Genomic DNA, 20,688 nt, shown 5'->3' with positions numbered 1-20,688 from the left:
TAGCTTTTCTTTGGTCTGAACCAGGAGCTGCTTTAACTCCTTCTTCTCACTCACTCAATTTTTTTAAAGGGATGTTTGAGAAAAGCTGGACAGTATAACACACTTATATGACTGTGTCTGGACTAACTGAACCTTAATATTTAACATAAATCAACTAATTTGACAGGTTTTATTTGTGTGGCAAGTTAGAGATACACTTTCAGAAACCATCGGGCACGTTGTGTTTATTTCATAACAAAAGCCTCTGCCCAGAAAATATCATATGCAATATTAGGAAATTGAGTATTATTTAGAAATGTCAAGTACTTTTGCCCTAGGTCCCTGCTAATTAGTGAACTTATATTATAGCAAAATAAAAAGTATCTGTTTACATATGTTTGCATTGTCAGTTGCAGCCTCAGGTAATGTCAACAAATGAGGTGGGAAGCTAATGAGCTTAATCTAAGGCTGTTAAAACACACATCTTTACATTAGGGTAAAGCAGAGGTTTCTCCTGTGACAAAGTAAAAAAAAGCAAAAGGCCTGTATTTCCTAACTGACTGGATTTGGGTAATTTGAGCCAAGTAACCCCATTTAGCTAATTTCATTTCACTTTCTCCCACAGCGATAGCATCTAGTACTTCCTGTTTTTATGACAAGCTGAAAAGGCAATCAGATGGTAGGAGGCACTATTGTTGAAGCTCTTTCTAGCTCCAAAGCCCATTTTAGGTGGTGGAATACTACAGAAATGCCAAAAATGTTTGCTGCCTGTTATGTTGCCATGTTGCCCACATGCTCGCTCCTCCACCAAGGCCTTTCTTGTTTGACCTGAGACTGGCTGGACAAAGCATTGAATGTGGAGCTTTGTTATGATTTGGTACTGTGCCATTCCCATCCTTTGACATTTGAGCTATTTTTTTCCCTTCACAGAAAATCCCTCACAATGGCTGGTGGGCAGGGTCAAAATATGCCCCCTGGTGCAGTGAGCAAAACTCAACTTAAACACAACACCAGTGTGCTGCTCGACCAGATGAACTGGTTCTATTATCACCATGATCGTTGTGAATAGTAGACCCCTCCTCCGTCCATTGTAAGGCACAACAAGTGTGATAACAGTGCAAGAGAAGACAGAATAAACACAAAAACAGGTGTATATTCTATAGTTGTTATTCCGCTACTGTGGGCTGAGCCCAACCCTCCCCGAACACTTGTTTTTCTCAATGTTTGCAGCAGTGTGGCAGAATATTATTGTATTGTATTGTATGTTTTTTTTTAATTGTGTTTTGCTGGATCATAAAACACATAATGGTTTTTTTTATTGTGTTTTGCTGGATCATAAAACACAAATTAAAAACTGAAAAATTGTAATAATGTACTGAAGATATATTGTACTGTAACAAAGTTTTTATAAGATTAATATATTTAGTATACCATGTAATATGTTGTTCAAACATGTATTAAATAAAAGCAATAAAGAAATTAACTGGTTCATGGATTGGGGAAGTTGTACCCACTGATTGTAGGTCCTAATGTGTGGGGCATTGATACATTTGTTCTGGGTAGAGAGTCTGTTCTCCAGCTACAAGGAAATGGCTCCACCCATGACTTCTTTCCGTAGTAGGGCTACAATCCAATCCAAATACCCTCAAAATCATCAATTAAATGTGCCCAAACAACCCAGGGTGGCTTGAAAAATTTAGTTTTAGAGAATTAGCTTCTAGTTCTACTCAATTTGCTTTAATTACTTAAAAATCTGCAAACATGATGTGTATCCCCTAGTAAATGTATATGCTATGTACAGTACTGATACAGTAGTTGAACAAAAATAACAATTGCACGATAATAAGAGGTTAAAATGGAGAACATGTGTAAGACATGGAGGTAGGACAAGTATGTGGGGAGAAAGCAGCACAGAACAAATGAGAAGGGTTAAATGTAAAAACAGACAGACATTTGAGCCACTGACAAAGGAAGCCTGAGGTTTTGAAGAGTTGTTTTAAAGGAGCTGACAGGGTCAGGTTGCTGGTTAAGGAGGCATGGAGAGTCCAGGAGAGCCATCAGGGACTCAGCGGAGCGCTCATGTCACGCACAGACCCTGAAAACAAGAGGGGGGAAGTGCTGTAGGCCCACGGTCATGACTCCAGAGTCAACAGGGCAACTCCATCTGCCCTCCACTGGACAGCCTCCTAATCCCATCTGATTTACAATTAGTCCTGCCAAAAAGTTTCTGACCTGCAGGCTCAGCCAGGGACAAATGGAACAGATTGACAAGATGTTTCCTCTCTCAACCTTCTCACTTTCAGTCAGGATGAGATACAACAGACTCCTAAAATGTTTTTGGCCTGCAGAACCCACATGGTCAGTTTGCGTTTGGGAGGACACTGCTCTGCCAGTTTTCCTGCAGGAACAGCACATTTCAGTTTTTCTTTTTCTGTTTTGTGATTTTCATGCAACAGTCCTGTTTCGAGTTCCATTTTGTGTTACATATTTCTGTTTTCGGATGAGTAACATCTGATCTAATGAAATCCAAATGGTACAGACCATGAAATATTCTGTGTGTGGATTTTTTTAGATGTGGAAAATTGATTGTTGCTGGAGAGGAAAACAAGTAATAGGGGTTTTAAAAGCATTAGGGTAATTTTCAGGGCAATTATCTTTCATTTTCTCTGTATTTTGAATTATGTGTTACCTTTTCTAGACTAAAATGACAAATCTAACAAGGTTTTGGCTTTAGTTTTTTCATCTGTATTCCTGAGCTAACTTTTAGCTAACTGTTAGTTTTGTTTTTTTCAGTTTGCCAAGATGTTTATATCTTTTATTGAGGTTTGTTGGGTCAGAATCCTATCAAAAGAAAATGCTATTTCTCTTAGTAGTTTAGTGCTTACTCTGGTTTTTCCAGGATAATAATGTGGATACTTCTTGCACTCTATTTGCACTCTGAATGGATATAAATGTTTGATTTGTCGTGTCTGGTGCCTGACATAATGCTGAGGTTACGTTCTTTTTTTAGTGTCACCTGCAAATGTTATTTTCAGACTTTGAATTTCACTAAAAGTGGCCTTCTAGCCAAATGTCTACAACAAAACTCTCCTTTGAGCAGCATCAGTGGGTTGAAAGGCCAAGCCTATCTACTGTGATAGATTCTCACAGACCAAACTGTAGTTATCATCAGCTCAGACAAAAACAGGTGGGTGGATGAAGAGCAAACCAAGCCGGACACAGTCTGTGTCACACACAGACATGGACGCCCATGCTCTCAGACCTCTTAAACCTACTGTCTGCTCATCAGGGTGGGGTACAGGAAGACAGACCTACTGTATTACTCACAGCCACCAAAGTACACAGATTCAAAACAAAGCCATTCTCAGTTGAGTGCCCATATTTACACACCGACCATTAAGCAACCATTTAAAAGTAAACAGTAATAGATGGGAATTCTGGGAGAATTGCATATTTGAAGGTGATATTTAAAAGTGACACTGACAGAAATGTATTCTCATAAAACACCACAGTCTGTGCTCTTTTTCCCACAGGTGCATGAAGCAGTAACTCAGTTAGTCTCGCGTCGCCAGGCATCCCATGCTAGGAGATCTCAGTAGATGAGAAACACAACAGAGAGCTGGTCGGCAGAAGCCACGGCCAAGTGCAGACGCAGATGTCTGGTTGAATTTGGATTAAAGAGCAATGAAGAAAGTGAAGGACTGGATGAAAGCAGAGCCATATGTAAGAGAAGCCAAATGAAGGTGAAATATTGTGGGAATCTCTGAGAGCCTTTAACTGTACCTCAACGCAAAAATGTCAGCGCCAAAACAAACCTCAGTGGGAAAGTCATTTCAGTTCATGTACATGAGTCTGTCACTGCTTTTATCTGCCTGGATGGACAACTACAGTAAAATAATGACCTAAATGCACATTATCTTAACATAGTAACAACATAGAGGCTTGATAGCAATGATGGACTATTATTTTTCTTTATGTAACCTGTTAAAAAACACATTAATAAAGTACAGTATTTTTGTCAATAAAGAATAATGAAGTAAAACAGTGGCCAGTGATGAGACTTGGTTGGGAGAAATGTCATTCTCATTATCTCCAGCTCTGCTGCCTAGACTAACTTTAAGAATTAACATTGACTTCTTAAGAAATAAATGTGTCTGACCTAATTACATAAACCCAGGGAGAACATTTCTAAACGGATCAAGCAGCTTTTCCACATGCAGAGAGTACAATAAACTAACTCTCAGCACGCTGATATCATCCAAACTGGCTAAGAGAAAGCGTACATGTGCAGGGGGAAAAAAATGATTGATTCGCTTCTTTTACTAGTGTCATGTTAACCCAACATATATTATCCAGTACAAAAAACACAATATATTTTATTGACAACATTTGTTGAATAGAGTAAGTCTCTTTAGAGAGAGAAGCCAGGACAGTGATCCCTGTCAGGAAGTAGAGCCAACAAGGAGGCAAAGAAAATATATACTGAATATGGGAGCTGGCATGAATGTTTGTTTTCTTTTAGCCCATTAACTGAGCATATTTCATTTGGGAAAGTAATGCCTGCTATGGCAGAGGTGGCTGGACACAGTTCAAAATAAAGAACTCACTTTGTTTAAAAAAAAACAAAAAAGAAAAACCTGTGGTAAATAACTGCTGCACCCTCATAAGAAGACATAGAAAAAATTAAACATAAAACAAACATCAGGGCGTCTGTCTGTCGCACTGTTTACAGTTCACATCACTACATGTTACAGTGCCCGTGTGTGAGGCGTGGCTCATCAGGATCTGATAGAGTGACATCATTCGTGGTGAACACAAGTGTGATTCAGACACCGGATGACAGCAACTAAACCAACACATCATTCTAGCAGTTAGTTTGTGAACGTAGTCTCCGTGTTGAAGTCAGGATTCCTTTTCTTCCTTGGCATAAAACACAATGAAAGGAGACAGGATGAGGAACTGAGCGGCTGTCGTCAGAGAGTCGTAGAGACTTCCTTCAGGAAATCAGAAAGCTGCCAAAGCTGCCATGTTGTGTTAAAGTGGTGTTTGTTCCTTGTGTGTATTTGTGTGTGTCTCTCAGGATGTCAGGGTCAAAAAATAGAAATGGGTAATAGACCCTGGAAAATCTCATGGTGAGCGCTTTTAAAGAACTCCTAAATGTTAGGATGCAGCTCAGTTCAATTAATCTTTTAACTATAGTTGATTTCAGACGATCAAAATTGTGATTAGAATAAAGATTTTGAAAGAAAAAGGATAGAAAGTTTTAAGTTGGAGAAGAAACTCTGCTAACTTATAGCTAAAACTAGCAGTTGCTAGTCATCAATTCTTAAAAATGATCAAAAGTTTCTACAGTTATGGTTAGTTATAGCTCAAATGTTATTCTAGCTAAGGTTAATCAGACCATGGCTGAAGAAAAATCTGAATTAAACACAGTTAACAAGAGATATAAATAGGGAAAAAACACTAATTCAAGAGAGCCTGGAAATATTTTAAAGAGTAACCCTTAAAAGATATAAAAATTAGGCCTGAAAAAAAGAAAAAGTAAAAGCAAGCACAAAATGACTAAATGACAACCCTGAGATCATGTAGATAAAAATTTAGAAAAAGTTCAGTCAACAATTTCAACAAGAAATATTGAAAAATAGCATAAAAGAAAAAGAAAAAAATTACAATAATGTAACTTAGCTAAACAAAAGGCTAGCTCAGAAAAAGCATTCCAAACAGGGGTTAATGTTAGACCTGACATAGCTGAAAGATATTTATAAACCAAAGCTGAGAACAGAAAAACAATAACTCAGAATTAGTCCGGAACATCAGCCGTAGTCTAAAGATAGACAATAAAATTGTTCTGGGATTGAATCAAAACACATATAAAGGAAAAGGCCCTGTTACATCAAAGTTCCTAACGTCCTCTCCCACAGTCTGTGTTTATGTGTACAGGGATGTGTGCATGTTTTTCCACAACTCTGAGGTAAATCACCCTTAACTGAAAGCAACAGAGCAGAGTGTGAGAAAACACTGGCCCCCTTTCTCTGAATAGATACCCGATCACCCTATCGCTTTATGTGAGGTAACACGAACCACGCAATCACAACAATGCAGGAAAGATGCTGCAGGAGCAGGAGGTAGACACAACCATCACCCGCTCTCCTTACAAACTAAAGGTACAAGGAGAGGAGGAGGAGGAGGAGGCAAACTCGACTCCTCCTCACCTTGGCCTTTGTTTACAAAGCAAATACAACAGGATTAGATAAAGGATTGTTTATTTAGAAATTAAAATAACTGTGCTTGTGTAGTGTAAGCAGGTAAAACCCAAGCAAAAAAAAAAATCAAATGAAATGAAAAAAATAAATAATAACTGAATGTTTCACAACCATCTTACACTACTGCCACTCCACTTCTTCTCCCATTAACCTACGTCCTTGCCCTTGTGACCTCTGAGGCACTCCACTGAAAGAAATACCTTTTAGTTCCACACAAGTTCAGCACATCACCAAATGGACATTCCACGACCAATGGAAGCAATGGGAAGTTGAAAGAAATGCCATTTTCACTGGCTAGATAAATCAAGAAGGCCCGCCCACAACCCATTTGTTAATACGTCGACCTGGCAGTGATTGACAGCAGTGATAGCTGAGTTTAGGCTTGAGACCACTATCATCATAGGGCTCTTTGAAGTCTGGCTAACTACCTCAGCCTCCTGAGATAAAGATGTAAATGTCAAATGAGCTCAAGGTGTTTCCACTGCCAGATGTTCCTCAAACTTCAAACCAGAGCGAATGTAAAATACATACTTTTTTTTTACATTCCTCTTAAAACAAGAGCAACTTAAACTATCCTGTTAAATCCACCTACTAACTCTTTTATCAATATTTATTTCAAATCATGTTTTGTGTTTCTAGAAAATGTGGCCACAGGGAAACATGACATGAGTGAGATATTAATAAACATGATGACAGGTCATGACCTGGAAGTGTTCTTTTATGTCTGTGTGGCAAACATCCTGTTTGTTCCACTCCGAATGTCAGTGCACGGTCCGGAGAAGACCCAGCCAACTGATTAAATCCACGTGGAATGTCAGGAATGCAGGTGTACGAAAGTCCCAATCACTCAAGCCGGCCGGGCCTCCTGACACACTGCCTGGTTAAAAAGTTGAAGGTCAGTCAAAGTAAAAAGGCCACAAAACTGAACCTGAACTGCACTGAAATAAACCCAGGATTTATGCCTGAAGTAAATGTGCTAGTAAAAATAGGAAGAGGAACCTAAACCAAAAGTACGAAAATAAACACTAGGAATTCACCTGAATTATGTGACCAGTTAGTGACTTAAAAAAAATCCCCTCTGTAGCACTACGCCCTTTAGATTAAGCTAAATGACTGCAAAGGTCTTGAGGAATTACATCATGAGTCACATTCTGACTTTAATCTCAAGACAAGGTTAACTATCCATCAGAATCTCTCATATAAAGGTGTTAAAACCTATTTTTAAGGAAGCAGATACAGATATCAGATACATATTGTACACATATATATAAAAGATTTTTTTTGTATAAACCCAAACTAATCATTGCTTAAAAATGTACACTAAGACACTATCTAAATGTACTCCAGCTAGGGAATAAATTCAAACTTCTCTCTTCTTTTCAAGATGCATTGAATTCGTATGTGACATAATATATAGTCTTAAGTGTCTTAAGAGGAACACTAACCCTTTAGGTATTTTAACATTACTGATTCTGGAGTGAAAAAGGAGTAACAGCTGGTCCTGTAAAACATTTGACAGAAAACTCTTGAGCTTAGTTCAGTTTAACTAAGCTAAGCTAACTTTATCACTAACAAGAAAGGAAAAACAAGGATGGGGGAAAAGGATTCATTCTATAAACAATAAGCAAGCATACATTTTTAAATATTCTTTTACTTCATGATGAAGAAAAAAAACACAGGGTATAAAAGTCCTTAAATACTTGTAAACAACAACAAAAGTGAAAAGTTTATCAAATGTTTTGATGGAAATTACCTAAAATTTTCTTATTGATCATGGGCAATTCCTCCACAAAGAATAATTTCCTATAGAGGAACAGAAAGAAAAACCATAGTGTTGTACCTTGTTTCTATAGTGACACACCTTTGAAATTTCCCCCCTTGTTTCTGAACATGACCTCATTCATTTACAGTGTCAGCGTGAAAATACAGAAGTCTTAAGAAATATGACACGAGACAGACTTAAAAAAGAAACTACTTCATGTCATAAGGGGAAGGTCACGGAAAAATAATTTCATCAGATAACAGCAGCAGAAGTAAGTGAGTTCATCACGGTGACACGCTGGCTTACTCGAGCTCACAGCGATTCCTCTAAGTGTTCATACAAAAAAAAATGTGTTTTTTTATAAAAGCACAAAAGGCACTGGGGAATACGACCCCCTCCCACTGCACCTCCCCAGTTTAAAACAACACCGACACAGACAGAGTCTCTATTGTACTAAGGAGGAAACCACTTCTCAAACCTGCAGCCATCCATGGTGCAGCTGCATTAAAGCAGCATGAAAGCCCCCGCTGACAAAAATGCACACACACACATAAACTTGCCCCAAAAAAACCCACAAACATATGCGCATAAATGGCAAACACGTGCTGTTTCAGAGCAGTTCTGAATAAATCCTCACATATTTCAGTGGTGTGACGGAAAGACTTATGTCTTATTGTCTTTCACACAACAAATATATCCAGAAAAAATCATCCAGAAAAGCAAGCAAATGCATCAGACTGCTGGTGTAGCTTAGCCATTTATAACACTTGTTGATATGTGTGATAAACAGTTTGCCCAATCTGATGATGCAACAGGAGCAACTGTTAGCTTAGCTTAATTGAGTTAAGATTATTTTAGCCTAAGTCTAGGGTTTTCTGTAAAAAGACCAGCAATACTTTTTTAAAGAGCATTCAGATATTTTGCAGATATTCAACAGTAACATTAAAATACCTAAAGGAGTTGACTGTTCCTCCTGTCAAACTAAAGACTATGAATTATGTCATGGATTAGGCCTAACCCATCTCAACAACTTCATATTTCACTGCATAACAAATACCACTGCCTATTGGTAAACATGTTAAATAGTTATTATACCAAAAATATCTTAAATGTGGCCAGAAAATAAGCCAAAATGTGCTATTGTTTGCCAAATACTTAAAAGTCAAACAGGACAAAATACCTAATAGGTATAAGTACAATTCCACAAAAAAGGATAACTACGCTGCTAGGTAAGGTTAACAAAGAATACAAAAAAAAGGTAAAAGTTTGACCCACAAGATTTGTTAAAATCACTGTGGAAACTACAGCATTTGACACATATTTCACATATTTTACAATATCAGTATGTTAAAAGTTAATGATAACTTATACATGACGCCCATTCATCTAATATCTACATTGTTAAAATCACTGTGGAAACTACAGTATTTGACACATATTTACATATTTTACAATATCAGTATGTTAACTAAAAGTTAATGATAACTTAAACATGACGCCCATTCATCTAATATCTACTTTTTATACAAGAGGGTTTTTCACGTGTTTTATATGTGCTGTTGAATAAAGCTAGATGTTTGCAAGACATATTTAGAGAAAATTATTACATCAACTTTAAACAATGTTGGAAAGATAGTGATCCTAGAAAAACCCAGACAAATTTAAAGGTGAATGTGAACATGGTTGACCTCCTCCATCAGGGTCCTTACCTTGACCTGAGGTTTTTAAAAGCACTGCAACAGAACAAGGAAGCCATAAAAACAGGGCCAGATTGGAGAATGGTAGCCTGAGGGTGGAGAAAGCCAGGTGGAGTGCCTTGTGCTGAACACCCCCCGGCATGCTGTGCTACTCTAAAATCAATTTAACTGTGCACACTCAACTCCCATAATCCCACTCTTCCTGGGGCACGGTGGTGGGTGGCTCAGCCAGACATAACGAAACCTGAAGAAATTCTAACTTTATGAACAAGACTATTGGCAAAAATCTAACGTGTGAATGTGAGTGTACGTAAGAAATAGTGCATGTGTACATAAATAAACCTCAAACCCCATTAGACCAATAAAAAATGATTTAGGTTACACGTCTAATAAACACATCTGCACATCTTGACTCCATTAGTTCCACTTGAGGGGCAACTACCAGACACAGCAGCTTTCTTCAGACGACAGCCACCAGCAGACAGTGATGTCAGACAGGGAGCTGGAGTCACATCGTCAGCACGTCTGATTTCATCAACAGTGACTTTGCTGCTATTCTCTGTAGCCTTTCCCAACATTTGCTCCAACTCACTGGTGACTCCCTCAGGAACAATCAAAGATTAAATATAAAGCTATGATGGAAAACCTACATTTGTTGCAACACCATGACAGGAACCCAAATTAGTTACAACACTTTCCACTGCAATCAAGTGGTGAAAATCAGCCTGTGCTGCTCCCGTAACGGCTCCTTCATACGTGTGGGTGCGCGGTTAAAAATACTGGTAAAGTCATTACGACAGAGAACGGTGGCAGGCTGCCAGTTAAAGGGATTTTTCCCTCTCTGTGTTCTCCTGTGGCCTCAGCGCAGACGAGACCACAGGAATTCAGTAGTGGATTGGTGCATGAATACTTTGAACCAAGTCCCAGTCTGGATGTGCACCTTTGAAATCACTACTCTCTCTCTCTCTCTCTCTCATATCATTTTCATGAGGAGTTTGATGTTGCTTTTCCAGTGCATAGTAACAGAAAATTATAAGGAACTATTTTCAAGGAACTTGAAACTTTGTGATTTACGCTTCCAATAGCTATCTGTAATTCCACATTCCAAGTCCTGTAAAGATCTTGGAAATCAGCCCTATGGTTTTCCATTTGCTCTTATTAGTCCATCCTTCATGGACAAAAGTGATTTTTCAAATACATTTTTGACTTTTGGTTTCCAGAAATTGTAATTAGAATACTACATATTGAGTTTTCCAACCCATCAGGATGGTTTGGGGCTGCATTATTGGGGGCCCAATGACAAAGAGCAACGTGGAACTGTTTTCTGGTTCATGTCTAAGGCGGTGGGCTCTCACAGAGTACAGAATCTATTGAGAAGGAGTTGCAGCACAATGATGATTTAGACAATGAGGTACGTAGTTTAGGCACATTTTATCTCTGAAACAAAGGGAACTATGTCATACATTTGGAACAAAGTTTTCCAGTCGTTGTGATGGCGCCTCCATCACTAACCTTTTTTTTCTGAAATTATTTCTTGGTACCAGCTGCACAGTAAAATAAGTATTTACGATTCCTGTCCTACAGTGGGACCACTGGTTCTCTGGTTTGATACCTGGCTGTTTCTGAATTTGCATTTTTCTCCCTGTGTGTGCATGGGTTTTCTCCAGATACCGTGGTCTCATCCTGGAGTCCAAGAAATGTAGGATTAGGTTTATAGACACTGACTCAACTGACTACATGTTGTGCATTGGTAAAGCAGCCTGCACGGACGCAGTTCTTCTTGTAAAGTGAACCAACCACAACGACCGTTGGCTTCAATGCAATTTCCTCAGTAAAATGAAGAAAGGAAAATGTCAGGCAGCTGTTTCCAACCACAAAAGACAGACTTGAGCCTGTTTTTCTGACAATGCTGGACAAAGGAGACGAGGAGAAGCAATGCGATGTCTTTAGCACATGCTGTCACTTTGACCTGACCGATGCATTTTATCAGCAGACCACATCCAGTAGACCAAAGATAACCCAGGGGTATTGCTGTTCTTCCACAGCCTTCAAGTGTCTACAGTAGAGCAGCTCTGTTTAAGTCATTACAGTAAGTATGGCGCTACACTGCGTGGCCAAGGCTGCTGCATCCATGACATCATTACTGAGGGAGGAGGAGAGCTGGAGGGAGTCCTGTCGCACAGATGTAGACGGTGCCTTTACACCAGCATGCCATCATGAAGCAGGAAATACAGTGGTCCAGGGGAAATTACCCATTTCAAAATATCCATTTATGGAGAGTGCTATATTTTTGTTCCGGCTGTGACAACATCTGTCATGTCACTGCCTACAAGTACGGAACCGAGATTCAGAGTAGATGGTGAAAAGCAGTGGGAAGTCTGTCAGACTATTTTGGACGTACACCACAGCTGGGAAAAAAAGTTAAAAAGCTGCTGCCAGACACCAAATCTACACCAGTTTCATCCTGGAGAGCTCCAACCAGTACAGATGACAGAGAGACCTGTCATGTGTCTTTATCTCACAGCAAGGGGACACAGAGCGGAGAGACCAGACTGTTGTCTGATAACAACACCAATATATACAGGCATGTTTTTCTTTCCCACAAAGTAAAAGGAAATCTGGAGCTATTGTGGGCCGGGGTGGGGTTAAAGAGAGAACATTTCCAGTAAAAAGACAACTGAAATGTTGAGACTACCGTCTCATCTGCTCTGCATGGCTGAGCGTAATAACAGGGATTGACGCGGCAAACAAGTGCCAACTACATCGTCTCTAGAAAGGATGAATTGATTTCAAAGATTTTTACTCTTTCTACAGTAACATGGAGATAGGTTTCTGTATGTAATATCTTTTATATATCATATACACAAATAGAGAGATTTCTGGACTTGTTTGATTAAAAGAGACATTACTTCTGTTGTTTTACCACCTTTGGCCACATGGTCCAGTAAAGGGCATCATTGCCATAACGGCAGAGACTGAGCACAGCGGTCAACCAGCAGGCTCTGAATAGCTTCTTGCTGTGTAGCTGGTAAAAACCTTGGCCAACAAGTAATGGCATTATTCCAGACACTTGGAGGGTCTACAAAGTGTTCCAGAATGAGACTCAGCACTGCTGTGAGGATCTCAACTCCTTGCTGTTTGATACTGTAATTAAGGTTTTAGCAGCTGAAGATCAGGGACGGGTGTGGTTATGTGGAAATGTGGAGTGAGGAGCAGAAAATGAGCACCTGTGAGGAAACCATTACACTGCAGTTAAACAAAAATGAAGAAAATATATAAACAGCAGGGACTTTAATTCTTTAAATGAAAAGGTTTGGTGACTGGGTAATGTCAGAGTCTGGAATAATGGCTGTAACAAAAAAAGTGCTACTGAGTTTTCTGCTTTCTTCTGCACACGTGTATAACTTAGACTGCTGTTTAGTTCCTGGAATATTTCATAGTGATCTAGAATGTTTTTACATGAGAGAGCCAACACATTAAGTCCAGTAATCTGCAATGTATCATGGGCATGGCAATAGTGTTCCAATATTTAAAAAAAAAAACTATACCTACATTTGTAGGTAGGTACACAGCAATAACAAAGTTCTTGTAATTCTTGTGTTTCTTTTTTGTACAAAACACAACTTTCAACAAACTTTCTATAATAATATAATACTTGGAAATGGGTATAAGAGCACTAATAAAATATATTCATATACATATATTTAATGGTATAAGAGCACTAATAAATATACTACTAATATATTCATATACATATATTTATGTATATATTTAATAAAAAATTAGAATCAAGAAAAACCTGACCAATATGGTTCACTGATCTATGACAGATGTGATGACCCATTGGTGTCATCATGCGTGAGTGTGTCCAGTGAAGTCATCTTAAAGACTTATCTAATCTGTAACACAGCATTGCAGTAACAGGATCCAAAGCTGCTGCTAAGGATATTCATTTACACAGACTTCTACAGGTGTCACGGTTGGACACTTTGTATTATACATGTCATAAACAAACAAACACAAACACATTCTCCACCTATGCACACCAAACATCACTGTTAAAGCACGGACACACTGTTGTTTTTGTATATCAGGGTTTGACATCACTGATAAAAAAGTCAAAATGATTAAATAAAAAGCTATCCCACTAAGGTGATCCAAGAATCGATTTCGACAGCATCTTAATGGTAGAATTTGACTGTAAACATGTCATCTGATCAAACTCACAATGAGTGTGAGTAATGTGCTTTAGCTGAACCACGGTATATTTGGTCTTGGCATTTTTTGATTTTCTGTTTCAATATCCTTATATTTTGTTTAGAATGACACTTGATGCTTGCTCCTCTATATGTGATGAGTTGTGATTCTGTTAATGTTAGTGTTACCTCGTCTCAAACCAGGCCCAACTAGCACATCAGTTTAATTATTGTTAGGTTAAAATGTGCTGTTAACCAGTCGGTGAATTGGTTAGTTAATGATCCCTGCCCTAGTCAAGACGACTGACTCAAGTCTCATGTCTAAGCAGATGGAGCGCTGACACTGTTGAGTGTTGACATGACACACTGTCTTCTCAACTATGATAGAAGGTGAAAGTGGGTGTTGACTGCGTGCTCGCTGTTACAAAGCACTCAGACAGCTCAACTCCAGCCAGAGTTTGTAACTGTGTCTGTGTGTGGAGAATGAAGGGAAGAAGAGGTGGGTGGGGGGGCTCTCTTTCGCTCTGCTCTCTCTTTCGGGTGTGGGAGTTTAGGGGGAATTCAGAAAATGCTGTTTTCAGATGGTTTGCCTCCAGCCACATGAAAAAAATGCCAGACGGAGAAGGCAGTGATGCAAGCTGGTGGAGATTTGTTTATGTAGAACACAAAACATTTAAAGGAAGGCAGTGATGCAAGCTGGTGGAGACACTAGTGTTTATGTAGAACACAAAACATTTAAAGAGCAATGTCCAATCACACCCACTGTACATTCTTCAATCTTTTACTCCCTGTTCTGACTGAAAATATCGTTTGAAGTTTTGAGGACCTGCTGATATGTCCTAATAATGTCAACAAGTCCTCACAATAGTGGTTTGGAGCCAAACTCTGTCACACACTCACAGTGATACACACACACACACATCATGCTGTGCTCAGTGCTGAGTTCTCTGACTTTTAGAACAGACAAAAGAACCACAGGACAGAGGGAGAAGAGGGGCGGGACAGCCCAGGTCCCCTCATTTAGTATACAGGCAGCACATAATGGAGGTTGAAAGTGTAAACACAAACACACAGTAAACCCATCACAGTAACATCTGCCTGTTTTGTAATAACAAGACCTGACACGAATCTTAGGTTAAGACACTGGTGTTAATTCTGGTTGTCAGAGATAAGATGGAGTAGTGGGAACTTGGTGGAGATGTGATGAGAGAAAAGAAACAAAATGACTTTGTCTTACCAACACAATGGCAAACTTCTCCTCCAGCTCAGTCGGGTCAGGCATGGGCACCTTCAGAGGCATGATGTGATGTTTCATCTCCGACTGTCCATCCACACTCTCTATATTCCCCATTGTCTCACAACTGGATCGTCCTTCAAGTTATTTAAAAACTTTGCCCAAGGTAAAACAAAAACAAACAAACAAAACAGCGAAAAAATCGTCCAAACGAACTTATTCCCAAGTATTCCGACCGTTTCACCCACTGATGAAACTCAATAATCCACTTCTCCACGCTGAGACAAAAAGCTGACAGTGCAATAGTCTCTTATTACTCTCCCAAAATGCCATTTACGATCTGAGTCCGCCGTCCTATCTTCACGAAATATGTCTATAAAACTAATAAAAGTTAAGCTGCCAGCTCTTCCACTGAGTACTCTGCGTTTTTCCCCGCCAATCCATGTCCAAAGAAGTTTTCAAACAGCCGAGCTCCGCTGTCTTCTAACTACTGCTGCTGCTGCTGCTGCTCAACTTTGTTGGCCCCGACGTGTTTCCATTCATTATTGTTGTGTGATACTGATTAAAGCTTTCGGCTGCTGCCTCCACTTGGGGCGGGACCTAAGACTCTAAACACGGCCACTGTTGGCTGAAACGCCTGTCAATCACACTTTTCAATCAGACGTTTTCTGTTCCCGCCTCCCACATCTGTAGGGACAGGATGTAGTCATTTTACAGATGGCCCGAACAGACTCTGTGAAACGTTTCCGCCATCTAGTGGCCATTAGGCCAAAAACGCCAAACACACGTTTGTTATTGTTTTTTTTTTTGCATGAGCTAAGCTGTTTATAAAGGTTTTATAGAAGGATACAATTAAACCTACAATGGTTATTAAGTTTATTATATTTAGCGTAAATACAATTCAACAATGGAGACAGAGAGCCATAAATAAATAGATAAGTGTCTCCCTCCATGTCATGCTGTACTGACACTAGTGTGGGCTGTGAGGTTAGTAAGAGCAAATAAATAAATAAATAAAAGGTCACACTACTTGTTGGGTTCTTCAGAGTGCAAATTTTATTTAGCATCTTCAGTAGCTACAGGATGGCACGTTGAAATAATTAGCAAGCACAGTAGTTGTTCCTGATATTTTAAATTATTATCTTCATTCTATTTCCAGTGATGACACACAGAAACTGGCTCATCGCCACCTAACAATATTTAATCTCTTTTAAGAATTTTTAGGCTCCAAAAATAAAATAATATTTAAACACCAAACTGCTGCACTGGACGCTACACACAAACACATACAAAGACAAAGAAGCATTTGGCCATAGTAACACCAGTAATGTGTGTTTAAGTATGTACAAAGTTTTCTCTTCATAAAAGCACAGTGATTAAGACTCTGTGTCCAGTGGTAATGTGAGGGTCTGAGGTTTGGTAATACTTCGATTTATAAAAGTAACTCTTGGAAAACCTTAGTTCAAATGTACAAAACATCACATGGAACATAATTCATAAAAACCGAAAAAAATTGTGCACCGTTCCCAAATACTTTGCAATGATAAAAACATATATTACCAAGTAATTTCTTTTGTTAAAATTGTTGGTATAAAATGAAATGTAAAAGGAGTGTTGGATGCTGTAAATCTTTAGAGCACCGTCATACCCCAGGGTACTAGCCACAGCATGAGCCCGTTTGGAAATAAAATGTAAAGAGATTTTTACATTCTCTGTTTAATATATATAAACTCTCTAGGTTGTGCAACATAGTTGCGTTATCAATAAATATCTATTCAGCCAAAACATCAAACTGAAGAATCCGTCCACGGTGGAGCACAGTTAGCACTTTACGGATGACAGGCTACATGTAAAGTGTTGTAAATACTGATGGACTGTGTTTCTAAGATAATTATGTCTGTTTCTTTTCTTCAGTGACGATGGAAGATTTCACTTAAGCTGAATATACACACAGTTTTCACAAATCACAGAAGCAACACTTATTGTTACGTAACATCCAAGGTCAGGCAAAGGTTCTTCTAGTTGGACTCTGCAAACAAATCGTACCTTGGAAAAAGGAAAAGATAAGAGTTTGTGGTTGAGATTTTACTAAATATAATTGAATAAATATGAATACAAACAAACTGTGTAGTTAATGTCAAGCTATTACCATTGTGTGACACCAGTCTTCAGGTCGATTTGGTCCAAGTCCAGCTGCAACTGTAGAAGAAACAAATAATTATATATCATAATTAGTTAATCGTTTAAGTCAGAAACTGCTGGTCTGTATAATGTCCAAACAAATGTTCATTGTTTACAGCTAAGTTTCAGCTAACTATTGATTTTTGCCTGGCTTTTAACCCTTTCTGAGAAAAATATAATTTCAGTTTTAGCTATTTAGAGAATTAAGAAACTTTAAAATAATATTTAAGGCAAATTTTAGCTTAGAATTAAAAGCACTCACAATAATTTAAATACATTTTAAACACAAGGTCAGTTTATTTCTGACCTTGTTGTTCATTCAAGACTAAATATTTAAATGCTATCATTGATGGGAATGTGCAAACAATTATAAGAACACCTATCCCTCTACATGGCTGTAAATCAGTTATTAAAATCAACAATATCTTCAGACATATAATAAATCAAGGGCAAGATAAAATATTTGGAATATACCTTTCCAATGAGCTCCCTCTCTCTGCTCATGAAAGACACACTGTTCTTCACAGAGAGGTCCAGTCTCCTCTGTATGGACTCCTCCAGAGAGAATTCAAAGTCAAACCTAAAAACAAAATAATGAGACCAATAGGAAATGTTAATTGTTTTGCCATTTTGTTTTTACCGTGAGCATCTTATTAGTCTGACCTCTCATTGAATTCAGGGTTGAGGTCTCTCTTCTTGGTGGCAGTCCTTCTCTTGGTTGTATTCTTCTTGTCGGGTAGAAGGATGAAGATGACGTAAGGGTCTGCACCATCCTTGGAGCATGAGGTCAGGCCTCTGAGAGCAAATAATCACACCAACAAACAGTGAAGAAATACAGAAGCTGCTCTGTCAGAATGAACAGTTTAAAAAAATCATGCAAATACCTGCAGGAGTGAACAGTGATAAACAGCCTGTTCTCCTCTGTGGAGTATCCCAGGGTGAGCTTCACCTGGCCTGCACAGGTGGCGTTATCGGTGGTGCTAAAGATACAATACAGAAAACATGAATAATAATTTGATCTTAATTGGAAAGATGATTATCATTAATCAGATTAAAAACATCAAATAACTTGTGATTACACATGTTACAGGAGAACAGAGATACGTTGATTTGATTTTTGTGTGTTTGAGCGTGTGTGTGTGTGTGTGTGTATGTGACTCAGAGGGAGAAGGCAGTTCTTTGTCTGAGGTCTAAATGGGATGGAACCCATCTGGGGATGATTTCATCACCGTTGGCATCATAACTTGTTTCCCCTTCTCTGCGACACACGGCCAGCTGAGTGTCCAGGAGCTGCAGGTCATTGGTAAGAATCAAACTCTCACTACGACAACGCTGATATTTAGGAAAAGTCTGGTTTTTATAAGTTAAATAAAAATGAAAACATGAATTTTTCAGATTATAAGCAAAGAAAACAAATATTTTAATACCAATTAAACGGGTGAGGATTTTCATTTGTGCCAGACCCCCCTCCCTCCCCCTCCAAATACAAAATTACATTCACTTTCACCCAAAAGAGTTTTGTCAACACAGTTATTACATTGTTTACTTTTGCACCTGAGCAGATTTGTTCCCTCTGGTTTGCAGATATAACAACCATGGTGAGGTCCGTACCTTGAGTGTGACTCTCATCAGAATCTGGCTCTCAGGTAAAACTCCTTCCAGACTGAGCCAACGGTCCAGAACCAAGCCTGGCTCTAACAGAACGGTCTTCAGAGGAAGAGTCAAGGACCCAAGGGACTGGCCCCAGCTGTGGGACAACTGAAAAAAAAAACACAAAAAACTTAAAGTATTTTTAAATACATTTTACTTTGAAACAGGACAAAACATTTTTTTTACCTTCACAATCAGTGTTTCCTCTCGGGGATCACGAACCAAAAAATGGAAAGCTTCATCCCAGCGTGGTGAAGTGGAACGCTCACAAACCTAAGAAAATAATGATAACATTTCTATGTTTGTTGACACTATTTTTACACAGCAGATAATTTCAGTTGAATGTCAGACTACCTTGGTTTTATAAGAAACACCTTTGAGGATAATCTCTGCCCCGGCTTTGGGCTCCTTACCATTTTTCTTTAACTGTTAAGTCACAAACAGAAATGAAAAATTCATCTGTAAATGAATCAGTAAGTAAACAAAGGTGGCATTATCACAAGTACAGTACTGCAGTGTAAAATAGAAAGGTGCTCTCTAAATGACACAGAAGGGCAGCTTTTGTACGTCTGTAGTGACCTCACCGGCAGACCATGGGCCTGTTCCACATAGACAAACAGCACAGCTGCAGATGGTACAACCTTGTTCTGGTACGACTGCTGTGACTGGTGCAGTAGGATCTGTGGGAAAAGGGACATGAAAAAAAGTTAGGGTTAAATTTAGTCTCTCCAAACTAAATGTCTATGTGAGCCCAACAGAGGTCAAACAAGCTGGGTACAAAGTTGGCACGACTGTCTGCGTCACATCTGGTTAGCAGTTGACCTTTAACCAGTACGTTGGTTATTTTCATAGGAATCAAATAGAACCTACAGACAAAAGTGCAAGGAAGAAGAGGAAGGAAGTAGTTCCACTGGGTCCAGTCTGTGTTGGTGCAGATAATGCCATCTTTAAGGTTTCTTACACATTAGTCGGGGATTAAAGCAGTTGATAGGGACATGTGACATGTGGCCTTATATTAAGAGCAGCAAGAAAGTCTACAGTTGACAAACTGACTGATACAGCTGTCAAGAGGATTGATATGGATCAAACACAGACCTGCTCCAGTCTGGGTAGGTCAGAGACTCTGGCCAGCCACTCCAGCACCAGGTGAACTCGACCAGACTTCACATCATTCAATGTGTACCACTGAAACAAAGATGACACGGAAACACATGAAATTATTCATCCAAACTTTTTCAGCAGGTGCCGAAATCATTTCTGTTTCACACACCGTGTCTATGAACTGTGCACTGATGATGTCTCGTAGGTTGAGCTTGAACCTGATAAGACAGAATTGATTTTAATCTTGATGTTGGCTGACATTCTCAAAAATTCTCATGAAATATATATCAAATACTTTTAGCTCTAAATGTTTTATTTCTGGCACAAACCTTCCTAGGAAGTCGTCCTGATCGATGTCCTTGTCAAACAACTCAAACTGGATCTCCTGACCAGGAAGCTGCGTCAAAATGACCTGAATCACAGGAAGTAAAAAGGATAAACTATGGTTAAACTATGGTACAAGTACCATAGTTTAAGAACCACTTGATCAGAACATGACAGAAGCAAAGGTGTCAGGAAATGAAGGTTTGACCTCATAGAGCTCGTTCCAGGTGGGATTGAGGTTTTCTTTGATGGTATGGCTACGGAAGGTGATTCCTGCCACACGGATCTTGACGTACGGGTC

The 20,688-nt window shown here is 39.0% G+C and overlaps 2 protein-coding genes across 7 annotated transcripts in view; both read right to left on the bottom strand.

Annotated features, from left to right (window-relative positions):
* fmnl3 (formin-like 3) overlaps window positions 1-15,889 on the bottom strand; it is a 38,266-nt gene extending 22,377 nt beyond the window's left edge. For 4 of the 6 annotated variants that reach the window (XR_003050862.1, XM_025059350.1, XM_008318871.3 and 1 more), the window contains exon 1: window positions 15,135-15,889. Coding sequence is in view for 5 of the 6 variants with exons in the window: in XM_025059350.1 (XP_024915118.1) it covers window positions 15,135-15,248 (114 nt within the window). In the remaining variant the exon portion in view is untranslated. The remainder of the gene's footprint in view (window positions 1-15,134) is intronic. The other 2 variants (XM_025059351.1, XM_008318873.3) reach the window with 1 other exon arrangement.
* Window positions 15,890-16,161: 272 nt separating this feature from the next.
* LOC103385093 (extended synaptotagmin-1-like) overlaps window positions 16,162-20,688 on the bottom strand; it is a 17,488-nt gene continuing 12,961 nt past the window's right edge. Inside the window, 14 exon segments of the mRNA XM_025059282.1 lie at window positions 16,162-17,177; window positions 17,281-17,330; window positions 17,787-17,892; window positions 17,976-18,107; window positions 18,197-18,292; window positions 18,475-18,602; window positions 18,924-19,070; window positions 19,149-19,235; window positions 19,317-19,388; window positions 19,547-19,642; window positions 20,058-20,147; window positions 20,233-20,281; window positions 20,393-20,475; window positions 20,596-20,688. The exon segment at window positions 20,596-20,688 is cut by the window's right edge and continues 31 nt beyond it. Coding sequence (XP_024915050.1) covers window positions 17,150-17,177; window positions 17,281-17,330; window positions 17,787-17,892; window positions 17,976-18,107; window positions 18,197-18,292; window positions 18,475-18,602; window positions 18,924-19,070; window positions 19,149-19,235; window positions 19,317-19,388; window positions 19,547-19,642; window positions 20,058-20,147; window positions 20,233-20,281; window positions 20,393-20,475; window positions 20,596-20,688 — 1,257 coding nt within the window. The 3' untranslated portion in view covers window positions 16,162-17,149.

This window comes from Cynoglossus semilaevis, chromosome 10 (assembly GCF_000523025.1).
Source record: "Cynoglossus semilaevis isolate Cse_v1.0 chromosome 10, Cse_v1.0, whole genome shotgun sequence".
NCBI lineage: Eukaryota > Metazoa > Chordata > Actinopteri > Pleuronectiformes > Cynoglossidae > Cynoglossus > Cynoglossus semilaevis.
Note: the sequence above shows the minus strand (reverse complement) of the source record. Positions and strands in the feature narration are given on the sequence as shown.